The sequence below is a fragment of the Pteropus vampyrus genome, unplaced genomic scaffold (genome assembly GCF_000151845.1).
Source record: "Pteropus vampyrus isolate Shadow unplaced genomic scaffold, Pvam_2.0 Scaffold18, whole genome shotgun sequence".
Lineage (NCBI taxonomy): Eukaryota > Metazoa > Chordata > Mammalia > Chiroptera > Pteropodidae > Pteropus > Pteropus vampyrus.
Window position 1 is genome coordinate 2,267,707 of NW_011888799.1, and position 26,574 is coordinate 2,294,280.

Below are 26,574 nucleotides of genomic sequence, written 5' to 3' on the forward strand. Positions count from 1 at the left end.
GTAGGCCCCAAGAGGGCTAGAACCACACTTGTCTTGTTTATCACTGTATCCTAGGAATTGTATGAAGTCTGATATGAATATTTGTCAAATGAGTAAATGAGTGGATTTTTAGGATTGCAGCAATTCTTAAGTATGTTTCTCATTTACTTTTTATTCACCTTCAATTACTTTCAGATTCCAAAAGTTGAACATTCCCTGTCTTCAATCAGAAATAAATCACACAATTGAACGTATTCTTCAGTGTTATGTGGCTGAACTTGAAGCTATTAAGAAGGCAAGCATCACGTTTATAAATAGAATGATACTTTAGTACAAAAAGAAATGTATTCCAAGAGCATTTTCATCATTATCCTGTGTCAAGCTTTTCAGAAGCAATCCCCTCACTGCTAAGTCCCTCTGATGCTCCCCTCTCTATATGGGAAGGTGCTGACAGTGTATGTCACTGATCAGCCAGATTTACATCCCTGTGCTCTTAAGAACTCTTTGTGCAACAGCATTTATGCATGCATAGGGAAGTCTGTTTAAGTTAATACTTTTGTGTATAGATTATTGTAACAAATATAATGTAGCAATGTGCTCCCTCTTTTGAATACCTCCTTAAAATTTGGGATAAAAGGCAGAAAAAATATACATGTAATAGGAAAGAAGGGTTAAGAGATGATTAAGTGTCATATATTGTAAACATCATAGTTTCTGAACCTCTGAAGTATATTTTATGTATTTACTGTCTACCTCCCTGGTATAAGACATAGGAATAAAGGTGAAACCTCAGTACAGATACAGCTTTATATTTTTTCTCTTTTCCATTGTATTGAATTTCAGACATTAATACCAGACCTTTAATTGCAGCTTTATCATTCTCAAAAAGATGACCCCCCTCTGGCTCGTAACATGCCCCCAGTAGCAGGAAAAATACTTTGGGTGAGGCAACTCTATCGCCGGATAAGTGAGCCCATCAACTATTTCTTTGTAAGCCAATGGTTACATTTCCAGTTTGTGGATTATAGTGGTTTTTAATATAAGAATTATATTTTATCCTATAATATTTGTGTACAAGAAAGTAGTTAGAGCTAATTTTACTGGATGAAGAAAAATCACTTTATAAATATGCTTGAGAGACACTAAGCCAATTCTTTCATGTTTGGTAGATAAGCCCGTTTATTTACAGTTATCTCTAAGGGAGTGAATCTTATAACTTCATGATTTTTAATAATAGAGGAAACTTTGTAAAAGCTCTTTAAAAATAATTGTTTTGAAAACAATGAAGTTCAGGCCAAGTGCTGAAGCTTACCTCTGTGTGAACAGATAGGTCACTGATATATATTATTGAAGGCGAAGATACCCTCAGAGAGTCTATTCCTGTATGAAGAACTGAGACCTAGAGTAGGGAATAATAAAGTACTTTTATCCTGTGTGTCCTTAAGAGGATTAGATTTCTGAAAAACACCAGAATACTCTTAGACCCTGTTCGCATTCTGAAATTGCCAGTTTGTCTTCTCTTTGGTTTTTTTTTCTTTTTAAAGAGACAGAGTGCCAAAGTAGAGATGGTTTGCTTGGTATTGTGTCTTAAGCCTAAATACAGGAAGCAAAACAAAACAAAAGAAAACACTACCATACAACAGTGTTGCAAGGAACATTTTTACTTAAGCATTAAATATTAAGTTTTTATAGTTTCTATTTGCTACTATCATTTTACTATTCTCAATATTAAGAAAAAAGTTAAAACAGTGGCCTTAGGCAAAAGCCAGGATGGGGACTCAATTGCTGATGGACTCTATAGTGGCAAAGCAGAGAGTGCCCTGTTTTTGACATATGTGAATCACAACATAAAAGATTCAGTTTCTACATAAAGAAATTTAGTATAGGGTTACTTTTTTTTTTTGGTGCTAGAATTTAGGAATTTGCCCTGATAGTCCACAGTTCATGGAAAATCAGTCCACTGTATCTTGTCCAGAAAAGTAGAGAGAGAACAGAGAGCTGGAGGCAGCGACTCTCAATGCCTGGGGCTGGCAGCAGGGCTAAAGACCTTTCTTTTTCAACGTTTTGTTCCCTTTTCCAATCTTCTTTTTCTTCTAATAATATTTCCCTGTGACTCTCTCTAGCTTGTATAGCTTCCTCATTTCTGTTTTACTCTGATGCAAAATCTAAATGGTTATTTAATGTCATTTTAAATATAAACATTTTAAATATAGCTCATTTTAAATATAGCTTTATGATTTTGACTTGAAAACAAACAGCAGTCTTTTAAAAAATCTTTCTTTTTCCCTGAAAAAAACAGAAAAACTCAGAAATTTTGTCAAGTGTGGAAGGCAAAGCTGTCATTCGTCAGTATAACAAAATTTCCTATGTTCTGGTGGAATTCGAGGTGGTGTATCACACAGCTTGGGTCAGAGAGATCTCGCAGTTACAGTATGGTGTGTATAAGACAATGCGAACTTATGTTAGGTGATTTTGAACGAGTTCATGGTCTGGAGAAGTTTTTACATCTGTCTTATGTAATCTTATGGTGGTTAAATTTAGATTTGGGGATGATACAGTTATTTATGTCTTTATAGTTAGTAATGATATTCTGATTTTATAAGCAAAAATTGTCATGACCTTAAAGTTGATTTACTTAGATTACGACTTCCTCCTGAAAAAACAGTACTTAAAAGTAAATATCAAGACTCTTTATAAATATTTCTTCATAGAATTAGAAAATTTTCATGTTTAGTTTTATCATATTATAGATTGAGTTCTCAGTCCCAATCAGGGGAGAAAGAATTGCTGCTGGTCTTCCTCCCTTTCTCCATCCCTTCCTTCCTCCTTTCCTTTTTTTCTTTTTCTATAACCAAATTTAACTTCAATTTCGAGCTTCAATAAATTAAGAGTATCAGGGCTATGTCTAAGTACCTCTGAGGGTTGCTGAGGCATTGGGCAGAGTTAAGTGTGAAGTGGAGGATGGATGAGTCTAAGCCATTATCCAGCTATGCTGGCCTCATCCGGGGTGGTGTTATTGTGTGGGCTCAATCATTGGTCATACTTTGTCCCACCTTAACCTTAAGCTCAGCCATAACCTTGATGGAACCATGACTATGTCCCCTGGTAGAAAGGTTTCTCCCTCCCACACCAGAATTGCTGGCACAAACAAATTCTGTGGTTGGGTCAATGGGAGTGACAGTGAAGGGCCCTTCCTGCTTCTGCCTCTTGGTTCCAGACCCATATATTTTAGCTATTGGGGACACAGCACTAAATACAGGCCATTGATTCACTGCACTCCTACGCCCTGGAGGACAGGGCCCCAACCCTGCAGGGTGTCCTCCCCAATTGGCACCTTAGTTAACCTTTAATAGGCCACTTCTATCAGGCCAGCTGTTTCTGGGTAATACAAATGGCAAGACCCTATGGATCCCAATGAAGGCCTGCTAATGGAGCAACATTCTCAAAGGAGCATAAAAAGAAGCTTAAATTCACATTATGGAAAATGGCAAGAGAGAATTTTTAACAACTGACACATGAAGCACTTACTATTTAGCTCCTGCAATACCATGCACTTTTCTACTCTTTATTTTGTCCTGGTTTTTCCTTTTACTTGTACATATTCAATAACAAGTTCAATGGTTATCTGTCTCATAAAGTTCTTCTTTATTCTTCCTGGCAGAAAATAATGTCCTCCTCTTTTAGAGTCATCCACACACTTTACCAGCAGTTCTTTCTCATGACACTTATTGCTTTATAGATCTGTCTTATCTCCCCTACACATTCCAAGGATACTCTCTATGTCCGTTATATTTTTCTATCCTTTAAATAAGTCATAGCTAACTTTTATATAGTGCTTACTATGTGCCAGGCTTTGTCTGAGCACTTTACATGTACAACTTCCTTTAATCCTCATGGCAACCCTGTGAGGAACTATTATTATCCTCATCTTACAGATGAGGAAACTGAGGCACTGAGAGGTTAAATGACTTGCCCAAGATCACACAGCTTGGAAGTGGCAGGGCCAGGATTCAAATCTGCCTTTCAAGTGAACACAGGCTAGTGGGAATGAATTGCTCTGGAAGACCTCTTGTTGTTATAGTGATTAAGACAAAATTAAACTATACAGGAATTCAGAATAATAATTGGAGACCTAGTATCGGACTCTTTTCGTTGCTTGCTGCATAAATTATCTCTCATGATGATTTACCCGGGATGAATGTTCACTCAGTCCTGGAACATACTTCCTGGCTATCGTTATTGTTTGTGGTCTTGCTGACTATTTTGTCCTTTCAAGAGAGCTCAGTACAGCCTTAAGGAAGGCAAATTTTATTAAATAAACGTTCAAAGGTTATTTTGGAGGTTACTTGGGAGGATAAATGATTTCTAGCCTAATTTTAAAAAGATTATAAATGAATCGGGTATAATTTTATGTTGAAATCCTCATGGAACCAGCATCATTAGGAGCCATATAAGACAAATTTTTTTCTGATGAGTAAAAGTCCACTAACTTCAAAGGAATATACAGACTATTTTATTTTACTAGAAATTTGATGCAGCCATATTCTGTGCAGTAATGTGATTATACTTGGGAAATTCTCATGTTAGTAGAGTTTGTTAATATAAGATGTAATTCAAGCTAGCACATACTTGTCTGTGTGTTGTTATTATGCCTCTAGAGGTAATTCATGTTAAGATAACATAATCTTAGGCTACTCAGCATGAACTATTGGGATTATGTGTTTAAATTCATAGTAAAAACCATGTCTAAAAATGCCTATTTGTATTAATGCTGATCATGTAATAGTTTAAATACTGTGTAAAAAAAATCTTCCTCTACATTCCGGGAGTTCACAGTGCAATGGTGTTTAATAAATATATCTTACTGATATTGAGCCTAGTTACCAGAAATTCAGGATGGAGATTTCATTCAGATAAACCTCTTTAAAGAAGCTAGTTTGGGGTTAGGCATGGAAAAGGTTTTGAAATCTATGAGGTGTGTCATACTTTGTAGTTGTACACATCTTCCAATTCTCACTCAGGGGTTAAATCACCATCTATAAAAATAAACTAACATTGTATTACATGGCTCTCTTAGACCCACTCAGGAAGGTGTTGCAGCTCATATCACAAAGGCTATCCATTCTTGATCCGTTTTTCTCTCTCTTGATCTGGTTTTATGGCCTGATAGACACTCCATTTATTTATTAAGTTTTCGGTACTGACCATGTGTCAGATACTGTGCCTTAGAACCTGGGATATCTAAAACTATTGTTTTGATCCAGTAGGGAAGACAGGCATGTGAACAGGGCTGGAAGCAGAAAAGAAATCCAGTATAACTAATGCCAACAATTATTTCTTTGCAGCTTTACAAGCCACACTTTTTGTGCGGCATCCAGAATCAGGAAAGTTGTTGGTTAATTTTGATCCCAAAATTCTGGAAGTTGTTCGGGAAACTAAGTGCATGATAAAAATGAAGCTGGATGTACCAGAACAGGCAAGAAGATTGCTAAAATTGGAAAGTAAATTGAAGGCAGACAAATTATATTTGCAAGTAAGATATATTTTCTAATTATTTTTGAAGTAGTTTTTTTTTTTTTTTTTTAGAAGAAACTGCTGCAGTTGTGCTAATGTGGCCTTTAGGAGAAATTATGTTGAGTCTTTTTTTTTTCAGCTTTATTGAGGTATAATTAACAAATAAAATCGTAAGATGTTTAAAGTGTATATTGTGTGATTTGATATACATATATATTGTAAAAAGATTCCTCCCACTTAGTTAATTAACACATTTGTCACTTTATCTATGTGTGCATACGTATGCGCTTTTTTGTGAGAACATTTAGGTTCTACTTTCTAAGCAGATTTCAACTATATGACACAATGTCATGAACTACAGCCACCATATTATATATTAGATCCTCAGACCTTATTCATCGTATACCTGAAAATTTGTACCCTTTTACCAACCTCTCCCTGTTTCCACGCCCCACCACCTTGGCCCGGGCCCCGGCAAACAAGTTTCCAACCCAATTCCAATGAGTTCAGCTTTTTTAGATTCCACATATAAGTTATATCGTACACTATTTGTCTTTCTCTGTCTGACCTATTTCACCTAGCATAATGCCCTCAAGGTCCATACATGTTGTCGCAAATGTGAGGATGTCCTTCTTTCTCATGATTGAGTAATATATCATTGTGTATGTGTTCATATATGTGTACACACATACATATGTGTGTATATATATACACATATATGGGTATACGTGCGTGTATATATATATGTGTGTGTATATATATGTGTGTATCCTTTTTTATCCATTCATCCACCGACAGATATATTTAGATTGTTTCCATACCTTGGTTATTATGAATAACGCTGCAATGAAGGTGGAGTGCAGATATCTCTTTGAGATCCTGATTTCATTTTCTCTGGATATATTCCCAGAAGTGGGATTGCTGGATCACATGGTAGTTCTATTTTTAGTTTTTCAAGGAAACTCCATGCTGTTTTGCATAGTGGTTGCATCAATTTACATTCCTAGCAACAGTGCACAGGGTTCTCTTTTCTTCATATCCTTGCCAATACTCATTATTTCTTATCTTTTTGATAATAATCATTCTAACAGGTGTGAGGTGATATATCTCATTGTGATTTTGATTTGCGTTTTCCTGATGATTAGTAATGTTGAACACCTGTTGGCCATTTGTATGTCTTTAGAAAATGTCTATTCAGTTCTCTGCCCATGTGTTAATCAACTTTTTTTTTTTTTTTGCTTCAGAGTTGTGTGAGTTCTTTATATATTATACATATGAACCCCTTATCAGATATATGGTTTGCAAATATTTTCTCCCATTTCATAGCTTGCCTTGTCATTTTGTTGTTGGTTTTCTTTACTATGCAGAAACTTTTTAGTTAGATGTAATCCTACTAATTTATTTTTCCTTTTGTTGTTTGTGCTTTTGGTGTTAAATCCAAAAAATCATTGCCAAGACTGATGTCAAGGAACTTACTCCTTATGTTTTCTCCTAGGAGTTTTACAGTTTCACTTCTTAAATTTAAGTGTTTAATCTATTTCAAGTTGATTTTTGTGTATGGTATAAGGTAAGTGTCCAATTTCATTATTTAGCATGTGTCTCTCCAGTTTTCTCAACACCATTTATTGAAGAGACTATTCTTTCCCCATTGTTTATTTTTGGCTCCTTTGTATAATCTTGCTCCTTTGTAAATTAATTGACCATATGTACGTGGGTTTATTTCTGAGCTCTCTCTCCTGTTCCATTGTTGATTCTTGACACTATTGAAATACTGATGAGCAAACAAAAGGAAAGAATGGAGTTGGAAAGCAGAAGATGAAAAGTTTATCAGAAATCAGATTTGGACTTCTGGATAATGACAATGATGTTTTAAAAAGTTTTAAAAAATATTCTTAATATTATAACTTTATAGATTAAGTGCATTATAATTTATAATATATTTAATCCTAATACTAATAGGATCTAAATTAATAAGGTAGGATGACTATAAAATGACATGAGGGGAAAACGATTCTTCAACATTATGGGGTAATATGGAGGAACAAAAAAAATGATTGGAGTATTAGAATAGAGATTCTCAAAACATACTTATCACTGATGCCACACTCGTTTTCTTGAATCAAAATCAATCACAATCAGAATTAATAAGCTTTTCTGTTTTCTTTTCGATTTTTTAGAGATGAAGTGTAATGATCAATTTTTGATCATTTTGTAATTTATTGCACTGTGTGATAGGAGATGTGGATTCAAGTTATTCTCACCTCAAATTAATAATATTAAATTTTTTCAATGTTTATTTAAGAGTTTCAAAGTCATTGATTCCATTCCTCCTTTTCTGTTACTTGTAGTTAAACTTTTATGTATACTTGACACTTGGTAAAGGACTTTAACTTTCATAATACCATCAGAATTCTATAACCAAATTCTGTAAGATGCAATGCAAGTGATATTAACCTCAATTTATAACAGCACTTTGACACTCAGTTCTCCAAGGCCATAACTAGCCAATATGAAAATCTAAAGCTTTTGATGCTGAAGCCAAAGTTTTCACAATGCCAACACTCCTCTGAGTTTTTTAAATGTAACAATTAAATACTATTTTGGCAAGAACTAAAATTATTAAACTCTTAGAAAAAGGCATATGCATAAATTTTTATGACTTTGAATTAGGCAAAGATTTCTTAGAAACACAAGGGACAAAAGAAAAAGTAGTATGAGTTTTTATATATTTTGGATATAAGCCTCTTATCGAAGATATCATTTGCAAATACCTTCTTGCATTCAGTTGGCTGCTTTTGTGTTTTGTTGATGGTTTCTTTCACTGTGCAGAAACCTTTTAGTTTGATGTAGTCCCATTTATTTATTTTTGCTTTTATTTCCCTTGCCTTTGCAGTCAAGTTCACAAGAACTTCCCTGAGACCAAAGTCTGAAAGTTTAGTACCTATGTTTTCTTCCATATATTTTATTATTTCAGGTTTTATGTTTAAGTATTTAATTAATTTCAAGTTAGTTTCTGGGTATGGCGTTGGCAGTCTAGTTTCATTCTTTTGCATGACCTTCCAATTTCCCCAACACCATTTACTGAAAAGGCTTTTCCTTTCTCCATTGTATGTTTTTGGCTCCTTTGTCAAAAATTAGTTGTCCATATATGTGTGGGTTTATTTCTGGGATCTCAGTTTTGTTCCATTGGTCTTTCTGTCTGTTTTCCTGCCAGTACCATACTGTTTTGATTACTGTAGCTTTCTAATATAATTCGAAGTCAGGGAGCATAATATCTCCAGCTTTGCTCTTTTTTCTCAGGACTGCTTTGACTTTTCAGGATCTTATGTGGTTCCAGACAAATTTGATAGTTTTTTTGGTTCTATTTCTTTGGAAAATGGCATTGGAATTTTGATGGGGATTGCATTAAATCTGTATGCAACTCGACAACAAAAGGAAGACAAATAATCCAATTAAAAATAAACAGAAGACCTGAACAGACACTCCTCCCCAAAATGGCCAACAGATATATGAAAAGAGGCTCAACTTCACTAGCTACATGGGAAATGCAAATCAGAACCAAAATGCAATCAGAATCAAAACAGTGAGATACCACCTCACACCTGTGAGAATGGCTATTATCAATAACAAATCTTAATACCATGTGTGCCATAACATATCTTAATAACAAATGTTGGAGAGGATATAGTAGAAAGGTAAATTGGTACAGCCACTGTGGTAGACAGTATGGAAATGCCTAAAAAAATTAAGACTAGAGCTACCATATGATCTAGAAATCCCTCTTCTGGGTACCTACCCCTCAAATTGAAAATATTTATTCATGAAGACATATGTACTTTCATGTTCATAACAGCATTATTCACAGTGGCCAAGACAAGGAAACAGAAGGCAAGGAACAGAAAAAGGAAAAATGTATGATGGGCATCATGAAAAGATAAACTACAATAGCATAAATATAGAGAGATAATTAAATAATAAATTTTAAAAGTACAAAACTAGAAAGCTTTATTGATTCACTGTTTAAAGGAGATGCTCAGGTAATTAAAGGTGAGGAAGAAATATATTGTTAGTAGAAATTTAAATGAGCACCTTCCATCTTGGCAGGACTATGAGGAAACAGGTATAATGAAAACTTAGCATGAATCAGAATATGACTGTTGCTTTAAAATTGAAGTAAAACATGCCATTTTGACTTTTAATAGGGTCTTCTGCAGTATTATGATGAGTTATGTCAGGAGGTGCCTTCTGTGTTTGTCAATCTGATGACCCCTAAAATGAAAAAGGTGGGTAATATTGAAGGTTTATATTGATTTCCTTGTTTAAAATTAGATTATGGTTCTATAGATTATGGATTTTAGAACATCTATTTTTGCCTAGACCCTCTATCTTAGTTCAACTTTATAGCTCTATTATTCCTACAGAATGATTCCTCGTTTAAGTGTTGTTGCCTTTGAAAAACATCTAAATCTAAATAATGAGCACGTTCTAAGAATTCATGATTGCTTCGTGGGCAGCCAAAGATGATTTTAAAGACAAAAAGTCACCTTTGCTAGGTATAATGGAGGGGAATTCTAATTAAGGATATATGACCTGTAATATTTTCAGGTAATAAAAGAAAGCCTTTTTTTTTTTTTTTTTTTTTTTTAAGTGCAGATGCTCCTGTTCAAAATGGTAACATATATATTTTTACTTTTTTCTAGGTGGAATCTGTGTTGAGACAAGGGCTTACAATATTAACATGGTCATCTTTAACACTAGAAAGTTTCTTTCAAGAAGTTGACTCAGTTTTGGATATGTTCAATCAACTTTTAAAGAAGGTATATAGATACATTTTTAAAAAATTAACTGAAAGGACATCCCTTAAGTTAAAAAAAATAAAACTTTATGTTTCTTTAATTGCTTTGGGTCCTTTTCATTTACAATTGCCTGCTCTTTTCTCTATATCACCTTGCCTTTAATATGTTAAAATGATAGTTCATCTCCACAGTGTAGTTTAGGAAATAGATAATTGTAGTCTGTGGAAGATGGCAGAATAGAGTGATTAAGTGTTAATGCATCTGATATTAATTAAATGAGGCAGCCATCTAATTGCAGACTGTCTACTGGCTTGTGACATGTTCGCTGTTTAGAACATGCATATCTTTTTAGTCTGTCTGTGCTAGTCTGTCTGTGGTGGCAACATGTTATAAGAGACAAAATTCAGAGGCTTGGGAGTTGGATAAGCCTAGGTATAATTCTCTGCCTTTCACTAGCTATATGTTCCTCCCTAGGTTACTTTATTTCTTTGAGCCTTGATTTCTTTAGCTGTAAAACAGGAATAGTAACAGTTCCTGGGCTGTAATGAAGATTAAAGGAAATAACGCATATGAGGTTATGGCACACGTTGCTGCCATAACCTCATATGTTAGTTATGTCATATGTTAGTTCCATGTCAAGCTGTCTTTTGCAGGTGCACTCCTAAAAATTTCCACCAAATTATTATTGGTTCTGGATGCAAGTTTCCAGATATTTAGATATTTCCAGATATAATTTACCCCTCTAAATTACTTTATAACTCAAGTACATTTTGGATGAAAGAAGAGTTTTGCTTCCACAGTTTCTTTTTTGTTGGTAGATCAGTGACTTGTGTGAAATGCATATTGATACAGTTCTAAAGGAGATAGCCAAAACTGTGTTAATTTCCCTGCCCGAAAGTGGAGCCACGAAAGTAGAAGACATGTTGACGCTCAATGAGGTATGCGTTTATGTATTATGTTTTAATCATAGAAGTACTGGCTCATAAACATAAAATGTGAATTTACAATCTAAAAGTGGGAATCTGTGTCAGTAGCATTTAGATATTCTAGCCTTTGAACATCCTCAGCTTTAAAGATTTACAAGTTTTCAACAGCTCAAGCCGATGGACACACCCTAGACATGTCCTCAATCTTGTGCTGGAGTTCCTTGGGGTTCTATCAGTGGCTCACTGCTATTCTTACTCTGTGCACATTCCTAGGGCAATATGATCTATTCTCATGGTTTTAACTACCCACAAACTTGCCCTTTAAGTCACCCAGAAATCCGGGAGTCATTTGCAGTCCTTTTCTCACTCACATTTCCTAAATCCAGTCAGTCTCAAGGTTTAGCCAGATTTTACTTCTTACTCAGATATTGCTTTAATTGCCTCTTCTTTTCCATGCCTACTGCCCTCTTCTTAAGTCAGGGTCTTAAGGCTCGTTTTGAGTTTAGCAATCAATGCTGTGGTCCAACTGGTCTCTCTGCCTCCAGCACAAAACCGAGGCTTCTCAGCATCACATTATATTGAAGTTACTCGAATACCTATTTATCCTGCATTTGCTTGAAAGCACAAAGACAGGAACCTATCTAATCATTTTTGAAGCTTGGCACATTTACAAAGTCTCTCTCAAAAGCACTCACTATATGTCTTGAACTGAACTCTTTTTTTCTTTCTTGCCTGCCTTTTACTTCAGCTACACCCACCCTGCTGGGTCACCTTGCTAGTGTCCTTTTTAAGACTGCCAAGGGTGACTCCATCTCAAGGAGTCCAGTCTGGCCTATGAAAAACAGGTGCCTTTCCCCATCTTTCTGTGGAAATGCAGCTTCTTCCCAGGACACGTCTTCCTCTCTTTAGGGGTTATGGTACCCAGCCAGCCTCTTCTCTTCTGTTAGGAGTGGGTCAGCCCTTCCATCCCCAGATTCTAGAGGACATGTGTCAGGGTCTCTGAGTAGTTCCTACATTTATTTCTACCCAGCCTCTACCAAGCTTCCCTCTATAACCTCAAGGTGGGCAGTGGGCTGAGGGTTGCCTCTCCCGCTACCTTTTAAGAACTGCCTTTTTCATAATGTGTAGGACTTAAAATCATTTGTTCTCAGCATTGGGGGCCGTAAAATCATTTATTCTCAGCATTGGGGGCCATAACAGAGACAACACTAAATGCCTCATTTTAACATCTTGTTCTTGGAGCATGTAAATTTAAAATGATTATATCTTCCTGTCCATTTATTCCTTTTGTCATTATTAAGCTTTTTATCTTTGAAGTCTATTTTGTTTGATATTAATATAGTTGCACCAGCTTTTTTAGATTATTATTTTCTAGATATATATCTCTTTTCTGTTATTTTCAACCTTTCTTGGTGCTTCTATTTTGTCTTATAAAGAACATTTAGCTGGATTTTGTTTTTAATCTACTCTGAAAAATCTCTTTATTTTTAAAAAATTCGTAATTTTAGTTTATTTACATTTATTCTATCAATATATTTGGATATACTTCTCTCTACCTTTTTAGTGAATTTACTTACCTATCTCTAGAAGTTATTTTTTATTCTTTTTCAAAGATGTGTGGTCTTTTTATACAGTCTTGTTCCTTTCTCATGTTTTTTTCTTTAATTCTATTTTTTATTTAGACATTTAAAATATATTTAGTAACAACTCTGTTATCTAAAGAAGTTGGAGGGTCTATTTCTGCTCTTCGCTTTTTCTGCCAGCTCTTGCTCAGTGTGGCTTGTTTGTCTATGTTTTTAATATTCTGGATTGTGAGCTAATGCACACAAGACCATTTGGTTGAGAACCTGTTCCTTTTTATTTGCTCCTGTGTGGTGCCTAGGAGTTTTATGGACTCAGAATAACTTTGTGTTAGTTTCCCAGAGGGCAGAGCTGCCAAAACTACAAGGTAGTATAAACTCAAGTCCTAAATCTATGTGAGTGTAAGCCAGTGGTTGTAAATTCTCAAGAGAGAATTTATCCCTCCTCCCCAGAGCCTCAACCAAGATAGCTAACTTTCCTTTTAGTTTACCCTTTCCTTGAGAGTGTAACCATTGATTTGCCTGATATTATGTGGGAGAAGGATATGGGTAGGTCTCAGTTCCTGTCTCTTATACTTGTGAGGAATCCAAGGCCTTATTTGGTGTTTTGGTTATGGGAAAGAAAAAAAAAAGGTTCCCATGGAAACTATGGTTACAGCTTACTTTTCATTTGAGGCCCACATCTTTTTTGTTGTTGTTGTTAAATTAGTTTAAAGTATACAGTGTTTTGGTTAGGTATTTATATAGTTTATAAAATGATCCCCATTATTTCTCTTTGTAAAATTAAGATATAATGTGTATACAGCACATTGTGCAAATCATATGTGCACCATTCAGTGAATGTTTACATATGACATATCATCATAACCATCTCCAAGATCAATGTGTAAAATATTTCCTTCAGCACAAATGATTCCCACATGCTTCATTTAGGGCAACAAACACCCCTCTCCTTGAATTCTGTTATTGTATATTAGTTTTGCCTGTTTTTGAACTTCATATAAATAGAACCATGTAGCATATATTCTTCATGTCTGGATTGTTTTATTCGTTGTTACATTTGTGTGATTCATCTATGTCATTGTTATTTCATTCTCATTGCTGAATAGTATTCTATTGTATGAATTTATTATAATCTACTTATCCATTGTACTGGCGAGGGTATTTGGATGGTTTATGGCTCTTTTGATTATACACTGAGAGAATTCTTGTACTTTTTTTTTTTGTGGACTCGAGTACTTTTTTTGGTGGGTATATGCCAGAAGCGAAATTGCTTGGGTCATTGGTTATGAATATATTTAGCTTCCACAGAAACTGTCTTTAATTTCGAGTTGTGAAATGAGGAGCCAGAGAAGTTCACACATTGCATTTCATCGATATGTCTCTTAAGTTTCTTTTTATTGTCTCCCCCTTTTTTTGCTTGAAACATTTTTTTTATTGTGGTAAAATGTACATAACAAAATTTACCATTTTAACCACTTAAAAAAATAAAGTTCAGTGTGAAAACATATGTACAATATTGTGTAACCATCACCATTATCTATTTCCAGAACTTTTTCACCATCCCAAACTGAAACTCTGTACGCATTAAACAATAACTGCCCACCCAGTCTCTCTTTTCCCCACTCCGGTAACACCTGTATTCTACTTTATGTCTCTATAAATTAGCCTATTCTGCATATCTCATTTAAGTGGAATCATACTTGTGAAGTATTTGTCCTTTTGTGTCTGGCTTATTTCACTTAGCATGTTGTTTTCAAGTTCTTCCATATTGTAGCATGATCAGAACTTCGCTCCTTATTATGTCTGAGTAACGTTCCATAGTATGTATGCACCACATTTTGTTTATCCATTCATCTGTGGATGGACATTTACGTCGTCACCATCTTTTAGCTGTCGTGAATAATGCTGCTATGAGCATCGGTTTGCAATTACCTGAGTGAGTTCTTGTTTCCAATTCTTTTGAGTATATACCTAGAAGTGGAATCGCTGGACCATATGGTAATTTTATGTTAAACTTTTTAAGGAAAAGTTTAATGAGAATAGTTTTTTCCACAGAGGCTTCACTGTTTTACATTCCCACCAGCAATGCAGGAGTGTTCCAGTTTCTCTACACTTGTTGCCAACACTTGTTATTTTTCATTTTTGATTTTTTGTTTATTTGTATAAATGCCATCCTAATGGGCGTGAAGTGCTATTTCAATGTGGTTTTGATTTGTATTTTCCTAATGACTACTGAAACTGAGCATCTTTTCATGTGCTTATTGGTCGTTTGTGTATTTTCTTTGGAGAAATGTCTTTGAGTTTTTTGCCATCTTCCTTTTTAATGCTTTTTATTTAATTTCATTTTTCCTGTAGAATTTTCCATGTTCACATTTTGCTGATTGCATCCTATTAGTATGATTTAAAATGTTAACATATTTCTCTATCCCTTGAATTTCCTGTAAATTAATTAGATTCGAAGGCTTAATTCAGTTCAGGTTCAATTTCTTTTAATTTTTCTGACAGAATGGTTCACAGGTGACACTTTTTTTTCCTACTGCATCACATCAGGAGGTACACAATGTCACATAGTTTCCCTTTTAGTGATAGATATTAAGATTGATTGGTGGGCTCAGATGTAGTCAGCTTTATCCATCATTGTAAAGTTTCACACCAACTTTTCACCTAGAAGTTTTCTAAAGGTTTTAGCAGCCTTTGATTATTGTTGCCTAGAACTGTTATTTCATTGGAGGTTGCGAAGTGTTGATTTAACAAATTTTAGCATTTATGAATAAAATATTTTTATAAAGAAGAAATTTCCCTCATGAACTGGTTAGTTACTCTGAAATGGCATTTGAACAGAAAAGTCAGGTTCAATGCTCCAATTTCCTTTTTATGTACCAGTTTTCAGAATGAGTAGGAAGAGGGAAATTCCTATGTCAAAAGGAAGGAGTTGTCTCAACCTATTTTTATTCTAAAACAATCATCGAGTTTAAAATTTTTTAAATATTGTGAATTTATGGACTATTATATATTTGAGAGATTCAACCCATTGCAGTCATTGTTCTTTTTGAAGTTTAAATTTTCCCATCTTTGTCCAGTGGAATCCTTAAGGCTGACTTATGTGTTTTTGATAAGAATCCAGTAGTCGTTGAAAGCTTCCTAACTTTCTGGAGCTATATAGTATCTTAGGCTCTCTTATATATTCCCCACCCCAGATCTGGGACCACTTATTTCTCCAGTGAGCCCATTCCTTTCAGGAATAGCAGTGGCAAATAATATTTGGTGACCACAACTGGGTGCTACAAAGGGCGTCCATTTTTAACTTTTAGCTATTTCTGCATCTCTAAGTAATATACTTGGGGTACTGTTTCTTGAGTTGGAAATTTACAATTTATTTTCTTCCTGTTTTAATAAGTAAGCATTTAGCTATTTGACCCCATCCTCTATTATTTTTCCTTTGTCTTCTCAATACAGTTATAAAATTATTTTTAGTTAAATAGTAGCTGTAAATAGCAAGACCTTATTATGCCTATATAAATATTAGCCAATGCAGAAACATGTAGCATACATGTAATATATCTTATACAACTTTTTATTTTTCGTGGGGTTTCGAATTGCCTTTCTTTTCTTTCCACATTTTCTTTCAAAAACACTATTATATCAGAGTTCCATTTTCATCCCACCCCCAAGAGACCTCCACCCCTAAGAGACCTCCCTTCAAAGCCCTCTAAATCCCTGTTTCAATCTGGGTTGATTGCTTTCCCAGTCAGATGCAAAATTGTTAATGCAGCACTCTGCTCCTTTTCCTTAATTCCATGTTACTCTAGGACAGAGAGCCCTTGGAATGCTATATTAGTCTTTTCTCAGCAATTAAAATTTTCCAATGAAGGCTCCTGTTTACCTGCCCAGGGGCAAGGGGTAATTTTCTGCCTGTCGTTTTCTTTTTATCCATCCTAGAATCTGACGATATGCACTTCATACCAGATCTTACTTGTAAACAAACAGGATACAAAGGAGTAGGGAAATTTCTATGTCTGTTTCCTTCCTTTTGTCTCATTTACAATGAAAATCACCTTACATTGGTATGTACCTAAAACCGTTCTGACACTATCAACTGCTCAGTGGGGGAAATTTATACTACCAGAGAAAATTTGTTTTTAACACACAAATAACTTTTATATGCATGGAAAGGGAAAGAAGTCAAAATTGGGATAGATTAAAGGTGACCGAGTGTAAATGTGGTGGCACACAAGAGATGCTGTTATTAGATAAGTAGTAAGTCTCAAAACTTACTACTTGTAAATCAAAATACATGAGGTGGTGTTTGAAGCGTGCCTTTGCCAATCGATATGCCCCAGTCACTTGCAGCAGAGGGATCTAACGTCTGGTTACAGTGGGCTGTCTTCCCACAAACCTGTCATCAGGCAGCCATTTTGGTGAAGGCAGAATAAGATTTGTAATGTCAGGAAAAGTCAGGTAGCAGTCTGGGCGGAAGTCAGTTTTGGAAACATGCCACACATAATGTTAATTCGGGGGAAGAGGTTAGTTTGCGCCAAGCAGTGGTTTCAGATTGTGTTTGAGAACCTGGGCTATTTGCAGTCAGTGTAGTGTTCCTTGATGTGGAACATCTAAGCCCAGTTTAGGACAGATTAATTAATTATTAAAAAGCTGTTGTCCGCCAGCTTCAGATTGGACCTTCTGTTCTATGGTGCTGGGGCTGGGACTCTGCAAACTGTATCCTTAGTGAGCTGGCTTTGCCGATAGGGATGCTAGAAGGAGGATGGAGGAGAGAGAAGGGACTTGTTCTTTCCTGTTTTGCCTTCTGTTCCTGACACGGTCGCATGGACAACAGCTCTTTACCTTGACAGCAGCAGTTAGTCCCAGGCCCGAGCTTTTCTCCCGCCCTTACAGAACCAGCCTTTTGTGCCCCTCAGACATAGCAGCACCATGAGGTTGTCTCTGAGCTCCTGAGGCAGCAATGTCGCTGGGCAGCTACCTCACTTTCCAGCTCTCCGTTCTAATAACTACATCCTCCCTTTGCTTCCTCAGGCTCCCCAGGTGGTAGCTGCTTTCTGCAGTTACCATCGCTGTGTGATCTCAGTGTCCCCTTTTGTCATTTCGGTCCTTTAACAGTTGTTTAACTAACTCTTTATATTAAATTCTCTCATCGCGTTAGTTCAGGTAGCTGGTGTGGTATCTGTTTTCCTTGAGTCGACCCTGACTGACATATCTGTATCTGGAGATGTATATATATAAACACACACACACACACACACACACACACACACACGGAAATATTAAGATCCAAGCTATGATAGGAGAATGCTGGTAAATACATTAAAGGGTATTGAAAATTATATCAATAAAATCCACCTGGCTCCGTAGAGGCAGAAAGTAGGTTAATTGTTGCAAGGACTGTGGAGATGGGGAAATGGGGAGTGACTACTAAGGGATGTGGGGAATTTGGGGGAGATGATGAAACTGTTCTGGAATTAGATAGCAGTCATGGTTGCACAAGTCCGTGAAAATACTAAAAACCAATGAATTGCACATTTTATAAGGGCAAATTTTGTGGCATATGAAATATATCTCAATTTTTAAAAATATGAAAGAAGTCCATAAAATCAATTTTACAGTCTTCCAGTATGTCCCTGCACTGCCCCTCAGTATTTCAGTCTGTTCTTCACTGGGTTTAAAGAATGGTCTTAATTATCTAGGGCTAGTTAGTCCTCTCAAGAAGAGATGGAGTCCTTACCAGGAAAGGATGCTTTACCTCATGTAGTCTCAACTGGTAGTGGCATGGTATAGAGGCAGTTTTTGCGGTGGCATTATTTTGCCGCTTGTTAAACGGAAGATGACTGGGCCATTGGGTTGACAGCTGACACAGGAAATTTCTCTGCAGTGGTAATGCATACATTTTTTGTCCCTGGCATTTTTGGCAGTATGAGTTTTTATGATTATTCAGTATGATCCAATTCAGCAAGGATCAAATATAAGGTTTTTTTGCAGGTGTTCTTTGGTTAGGGTTTAGGCACTAGGATGGAGTTTGGGATATTGAGTATAGGACAGTACCAGTGAAGACCCCAGCAAAGTGAGATACCTCGGGAGTCCCAAGGGTAAAAGTCATTGCCACTGCTAGGACTGAGGGGACCAGGGGAGGAAATACTGCTGTTAGAACCCAGTAAAAGCTGGACCAAGTGGAAGGGCTCATCCTGTAGGAGCTGAATTTGTGAACAGTCTCTATCAGAGATGCAGCCTCCAAGCAAGAAAGGAGTAAGGAAGAAATACCCCCACTTCTCTCTCCTCCAGCTCTTCTAGCTTTTGCTGGTGCTTCCCATTGGGTCAGACCCAACTGGTAATCTTAGAATAAGCGAGACCCAGAGGCCAGCTTCCCTCTGCACAGAGCAGGGAGTAGAAGAGCTGAGCGTGGGCTGGTAGAAAGCAAATGCAGAATAACCAGCATCTGAGGTGTTTGACAAAATGACTTTGACAGAGGTTCAGGGATTATTTATAGTTTTCTAAATTAAAGTCACATAAATAATTTTCACAGTCAGAGCTCTTGGTACATTGTTGACTGCTTTCGCATCCATCTCTTCCTTCCTCCTGGTTCCATGGAGAAAGTACCCACCTCTTTAAAAAATCTAGGTTCCCCAAATGGTTTCTAGATCCTGTGCCTTCTTACCTTCTTGCCAGCCTTGTTCCACCAAGCTTCTCCACTCTCTTCAAAGTCTATCTTTGTTCTCTCCACCAGACCCTTCCCACCAGCAGCAGTCTAATATGTTCTCATCCTTTCCAACAAACAAAAACCTTCTTCATTTTCTCTCACTTTTCATTCACAACCAAGCTTCTCCAAATTCTGCACATGCTGCCTTTACTTTCCCATTTCTCATTTTCCATCTCCAATTCCTGGTTCAAATTATTGCTAGCACTAATAGTTATTTTTTTAAAAACAGTTTTACTGAGATATAATTCATACACCATACAATTCACCCATTTAAAGTATACAATTCAGTGGTTTTAATATAGTCACAGAGTTGTACAGACCATCACCAAAATTTTAGAAACATTTCATCACCCCTAAAGAAATCCCAAACTCATTAGCAGTCACTCCCCGTTTCCTCTCAACCCTCCTAGCCTTATGCAACCATTAATCTGTTTTCTGCCTTTATATATTTACCTATTCTGAACATTTTGTATGAATGGAATAATGTAATATGTGATATTTTATGACTGACTTTTTTCACTTAGCACCATATTTTCAAAGTTGATTCATATTGTCTGGTTTATTAGTGCTTTGTTTCTTTTTGTTGCTGAATAAGAATGCATTGTATGGATGTACCCCATTTTGGTTATCTATTCATTAGTTGATAGAGATTTGGGTTGTTTCTGCTTTTTGGCCATTACAGATAATGCTTTTGTGAACATAAATGTACAAGTTTTTGTGAGGACATGTTTTCATTTCTCATGAATATATACCTAGGAATGGAATTGCTAGGTCAAATGTTAACTCTATGTTTAAGCTTTTGAAGAGCTGTTGGACTGTTTTCCAAAGCGACTGCATTATTTTACATTTCCACCAGCCGTGTACGAGGGTTCCAACTTCTCTACATCCTTGCCAACACTTATTATTTGTCTTCTTTATTATAGCTATCTTGGTGGGTGTGAAGTGGTTGTAATTGTTCTTTTGAGTTGCAATTGTTCTTTATATGGTCTAGATACTAGTCCTTTATCAGATACGATTTGCAATTTTTTCACCTATTCTTTGGGTTGTCTTTTCACTTTTCATGATGGTGTCCTTTGAAGCCCCAAAGTTTTTAATTTTGATAATGTCCAGTTTATTTTCTTTTTCTTTTGTCTCTCTGTTTTTGTTATCATATCTAAGAAAACTTTGCCTAATCCAAGATTGTGAAGATCTATGCCTATGTTTTCTTTTAAAAGTTTTATAGTTTTACCTCTCACATTAAGGTCTATGATCATTTGGAGTTAGTTTTATGTATGGTATAAAGAAAAACTCATTTTAATTATTTTGCAAGTAGATATTCAGTTGTCCTACCAATTGTCAATTCCCATTAACTTTATTTTTATATGCTGTTGGAAACATATGGAAAAATTCATGTGGTATCCTCTCATTTATTCTTGTGGGCATATTCTTTATAAAAGATTATTTTATGTTATTTGTTGAGGTTTTTGGAGATATCAGAGAATGCCGAGATAAACGTGTGTGTTCAATCTGTCGTGTTTAAATGGTAGTGTTTGGTTCTTTTCTTAGGAGATGTCAGAGCAGGCGGGGTTTGGATGGGGTGTTTACATGTGTTCATTCTGCCAAGATCAGTTAGCTGGTAGTGTCCACTTGCTTAACACTTGTTTACCCTGCTAGACTGAAGTGGCTCTCAGCCATCATTGTCATTCCAATGGTTACCACTGTGTGGAATAAATTAGCAAGGATAGGAAGAAGGAATGGGAGCAAAGTCAGGAGAGTTGGGGCTGGAAGGTTCAGACAATTCTTCAGGCAGGAGGAGGAGGAGGAACGCCATTTCCCCTGAGACTGGGAAAAGACGAGGATGGTTTCAGATGCAGATGAAGTGGTATAAATGGGAACGACAAATTTAGAAATATCTCCCTTAGTCCAGTAGCCAGGAAAGGAAAACATGAGGGCCGTATACAGGGAATGTGGGACTGCTCAAGGTTTCCCCAGGGAGAGGTTTGCATAGACAGGCTTGAGTTTCTTTACAGAAGTGGTTTTTTGGTCTGAGCTGGCTGCTCCCATTTACTTTTCTCTTTCCTAAAATATATGGATGTTGTGAACATTTCAGAAAGCTATTCAATTTTATAAGCCTGTTTTCTTTTCTGAATTTAACTCATTCTCAACTTCTTCCTGAAGCCTTTGCTGACTGTTAAGAGTTCAGACAGGTAAAGCACAGGCTTTTAGAATCAGTCAAAGCTGGTTTTAAACCTCTATTTTTACACCCACAAATTTCTCATTCATTCTGAGCCTCGATTTTCTCATCTGTGAAATGGGGGAAATAATTATTACCCATACCAAGAGGTTGTCATTTAATTAAATGAGTTAATACACATAAAGGTCTTAAATTGATGCCTGGCATACAACACCATGCTCACTTAAAAACTTCATCTCATTCGAATCTTAAAGTAACGCTTTGGATTGTCTTTTTTTAAACCACTTCTCATTTTCAACTTTTGACATCATCATCTGTCTGCTCCTTCCGCCTTCTTTCTTTTCTTCATTTAATGTGACTGTAGATGTCTATGTGTATGTAATTGAGTCAGATAAAAGTCAAAGACTTTGAATTTTTCTACTTTCTCCTACTTTTCTTTGTGTGGTCCTTAACAGCTGTGCCTTTAACCATTGACACTTTTGGATCTGAAACATTATGCTATTGGCAACGATCTCTAGTTATTTTCAAGTGGTGTTAAGTATAGTTTTATAAATTAATGTCATATAAATAATTTTCACAGTATATTTTAAGTATCTGGAAATTAATAGTCATTTCTTTATTTAATAGACATACACAAAAGAATGGGCTGAGATTCTAAACCACAAAAGTAAGCATGTAGAAGAAGCTGTCAAAGAACTTATATCAATATTTGAGACTATTTATGAAGTTAAGTACAGTGGAAAAACAGCAAAACAGATACCAGGTAATTTCACTAGCTCCAATGTTTGAATCATAAGAGTTACAGCTATGTTCTCAAGCAGCCGGCTTTTCCATGAATAGCGGTCTCAGGTTTGCTATGTTATCTCTCTCTCTCCCCACCGTCCCCCCTTTTTCTCTGCCAGCATTCTAAAATGGAGACATTTTTGGTTGTCACACAGCATGGGGAAGTGTTACTGGCATCTCCTGTGTAAGGGTACTGACCAGGAGTGCTGCTGAACATCCTGAATGCTCAGGCCAGCCCCCAACAACCAAGACTATCAATAGTGCTAGGAATGAGAAACTCTGAGCTTAAACAAGTATCTGTAGCATGTCTTCTTTCTCTTAGAGTTTTTCCATTTAGTTTAATCAGTTTTCTTCAGAAGTGTCAAATACACAAAAATATGAGCCCATTAAGGTAGAAAACTAAAAAAGTTTAGAAAAATAACATGTAAAACCCTCCTTAAATGTTTCTTAATTCTAGATACTAAAACATCGTATATTTAAAGAGGGTATTTCTTAGTAGAATAATGATTCTATTGAGATGGGTGATTTAAATTGAATTCAAAGATGATTCCTACAGGAATAAGTTTTAAAAATTTAAATTAAGAACTTTTTAAGAAGGGGTTTTCTGAGAAGATTTGGCCAAATGCTCAACATTAAATCTTGTATTTTTGTTTTGTCTTGTGTCTGTAGAACAGAGGAAACATGTTGTTTTTGGAAGTGAAACAGAAGACGGTGAAAACATTGATTATGATACTAATATTGTGACTGAGGTTGCTGTTAATGATAAAGAAGATGAATTTAAAAAGGTATTTATTGTGAAACAACCTCGTTGAATTTCACAGACTTATGACTAATAGGATTGTAAATAACCCTGGATGGTGCTTTGTCCAAGTAGTTTTGCAACCAGCCTATGTGGATTTATAACTAATTTGGATTGATAACAGAATTCAGAAAATATAATTTTCAATTCTACACTGTAGACTCTGGCAAGATATAGCAATCTTTACAGTTTCCCCAATATCATCATTTTAATGTGATCTGTCAACTATGTTTATAGAGTTACTTTTCCCTATTGTGTTTGACAATGTTTTCGTATATAGTGAATGTCACTTCTGGGATTGTAGTGTCAATCTGTTTGATTCAGGCTGGAGAACTTTTTTTCTCAGTTATTATGTTTAATAGAGTTACCTATATTGCAAGCGCAGATTCTGGTTCACTTGGGGGCCAGGGATCTGCATTTTTAACTAGCATCGTAGTAGATGGCCTGTGTATTCTCCCCCAGGAGAGACCCTAGGTGGGCAGCTTTTCACAGTGTGTTCAGATGTTTTGAGAACGAAGGTTGAGGAGGAGGCACAAGGTTTCTTTCTCCTTCTTAGGCATCACTCTTCTGGTCGTGCATCGACTCTGAATGCCACTCTGACATTCGTACTAATTCTTGTTTTCTCCTGCTCCTGTCAGTTTTCTTTTAAATCATGATTAACGATCTTTTCATTCTTTCTTTATTTTATGGTCTTTTACCCTTTTGAACATATGCTCCAATACATACAGTTTTGTAAATAAACGGCACACATTTATCCACTTTCACTTTCTTGCTCAAGGACACAATTGACAATGGATCAGGAAACACTTTCTTGCTGAGTCTAGCTGTAGAATTTTTCTCAATACCATGCCCCAGGCAGGGAGTCAGCTGAACAGAGAAAATGTAGTCCCATGTCAGCCGTTCTTGTCTTCCAGTCGCATTCTCTTTGACACTGGCTGGGCTCCCTGGAGTAAGACGAGTGCCATCAGCGCCTCTTGAACTGGGACATCACTTGGAGCTGCATTAGTTCAGTCACCTCCTAAATAGCCTCTGCCTCTCAAATCCACCTTCCACATTGCTGTCAGAATGGTCTAATGTAAATATCTGGTTATGTCATACCTGTGCTTTAGCCTGATAATTCATTGACCCTGACCTATTCCTTCTTGTTCATAGCTGATGAACCTCCCTTCTGATCCAACTCAACGTGACTCACCCCGTCAGTCTCCGAGGGGCAGAGTGTTGAGTGGAGAGGAATAGAATAGTATGACCAGAGACTGGCCCTAAATGTATGACTCACCGTGCAAGCAAGACACGGTGCCCAGATCCCTGTCCAAGCTCCATACCTGTCCCTCACTCTGACCAATAAACTTGCCACTTCTCTGCAAGGAAAGAGGAGCTTGGAGAGAGGGGAAAATCATGGTCAAGATGGTGGAAGTTTCTCCCATATATTTTACTATAATACATTGTAAAATATGTTTATCTACCAAGCTGAGTACTTTGAGGATGGAGACTAAATATCCTCTTATGCCTGCACCCCTAAGTTTTGAGAAGTGTACCACACTTAATAGGTACTTCAGCTTTGTTGATTGAATTATTGAATAAAGAACAAACCACTATTATTTTGAATAAACCATATTCGAATTTTGGCCTTTCAATAAGTCTTTATGGTTTGCTAAGGTGTTTATGAAAGCAAACCTTGCATATATTGTTTTGGAAAATAAACAAGTAATTTAGGATTGAACTCATTTCTACAATATAATTGAAATAGTATAATTTATTACTTTTCATCTTTCATGTGACACTTCCAATATTGTTTTCTTGCTTGGGGATGTGTGTTAGAGTTCTTAATTTTTGTACCAAATGTAATATGATTTTTTGTTACAGGAATGTAGAGAGGTTTATGCTTTCTTCTCTCATCAATTACTAGACAGTCTTCAAAAAGCTACACGGTTGTCTTTGGACACAATGAAAAAAAGAATATTTGTTGCCAGGCAAGTTCAAAATATGCTAAATATGTCTGGTAATACTATTTTAACATAATACTAATAATAGCACCTCTTTTTAAAATCAATTTACTACATATTGTATCCCTAATCAGTGTACCGTTTAATTTTGCCTGTTTTGGTCTATATTCAGTATTATGTTTTTGAGATTCATCTGTTAATGAAATTATTTTCATTTCTATATAGCATACATAATCTTTTTATCTGTTCTATTGGTAATGGTTACTTGGGTTGTTTCCAGTTTGAGCTATTGTAAATAAAGCCTCCATGACCATTCTGGTACCTGTTTCCTGCTGTACCTGCTGAGAGAGGAATGGCTGGGCCCTGGGGTATGCGCATGCCTCACTTTACCAGGCAAGGACTAGCATGAGCAGCCCCATGGCTCCTCATCCTCGCATGCCGTTGGTATTATTCAATTAACAAAATCTTGCCAGCAGAGGGGGCGTGAAATGGCATCTCAACGGGATTTAAATGGTCATTTTTCTGGTTACTGATAAAGTTGAACATATTTTTTTGTTTATGAGATATTTGTGCTTTATCTTCATTAAAATTTATCTTTTCCTTTCCTTTTTTCTTCTTTCCTCTCCCTACCCCTCCCTCCCTTCTGCCCTCTCCTCCTCCTTCCCCTTCCCCTTTTTCTATTGGATTTATTCATTGATGTTCTCAACGTATTATTGACAAATGAGCTTAATGTATCATTTGTCAATGATAATACAGCAAATATCTTCTTTCAGCTGTGTCCTTCTTTTCATTCTCTTTATGTTCTCCTTTGCGGAGTTTAAAAATATTCAAATTTATCAGTCTGTTCTTTAAAATATTCAAATTTATCAGTCTTTTTCTTAGTAATCTATGATTTTTCTGTCTTCTAAAATAAATCTTTCCCTACTTCATAATGTCTTCTAAAAGTTTTATAGTTTATCTTTTACATTTAGTGATTTAATCCACATGGTATTGATTTTTGTATTTAGTGTGAGGCAGGAAACCAATATATTTTTTCCCCATATGGTTAATTAACCAAGCAAAAGTTATTGAAAAATTAATTTTTGGAGGAGCGAGGAGGGTTATTTAAATTACATTGAATCTATAATAAATTTGGAGAGAATTAGCATCCTTCCAGTATTGAGTCTTCCATCCAGAATCATGGATTGCCAAAATCATGGATCTATTTAAATATTCTTTAGTATTTCTCAATGAAATTATATAATTCTCTGTGTAAAAGTCTTTCACATTTTTATTAGATTTATTCCTTGGCTAGTCATTGCTGAATTTCAATTTAATTGCACTGTTAAAATCTCTCTATGTGATTGTAAACTTGTCAAATTTTCCTTTTGCT

At 36.0% G+C, this 26,574-nt stretch overlaps 1 protein-coding gene across 1 annotated transcript in view; it reads left to right on the top strand.

Annotated features, from left to right (window-relative positions):
• The window catches only part of DNAH8 (dynein axonemal heavy chain 8), a 339,355-nt gene that overhangs the window by 72,448 nt on the left and 240,333 nt on the right, over window positions 1-26,574 (top strand). Inside the window, exons 17-24 of the mRNA XM_011354823.2 lie at window positions 2,279-2,414; window positions 5,325-5,512; window positions 9,696-9,776; window positions 10,194-10,310; window positions 11,108-11,227; window positions 22,305-22,440; window positions 23,130-23,245; window positions 25,123-25,229. Coding sequence (XP_011353125.2) covers window positions 2,279-2,414; window positions 5,325-5,512; window positions 9,696-9,776; window positions 10,194-10,310; window positions 11,108-11,227; window positions 22,305-22,440; window positions 23,130-23,245; window positions 25,123-25,229 — 1,001 coding nt within the window. The remainder of the gene's footprint in view (window positions 1-2,278; window positions 2,415-5,324; window positions 5,513-9,695; window positions 9,777-10,193; window positions 10,311-11,107; window positions 11,228-22,304; window positions 22,441-23,129; window positions 23,246-25,122; window positions 25,230-26,574) is intronic.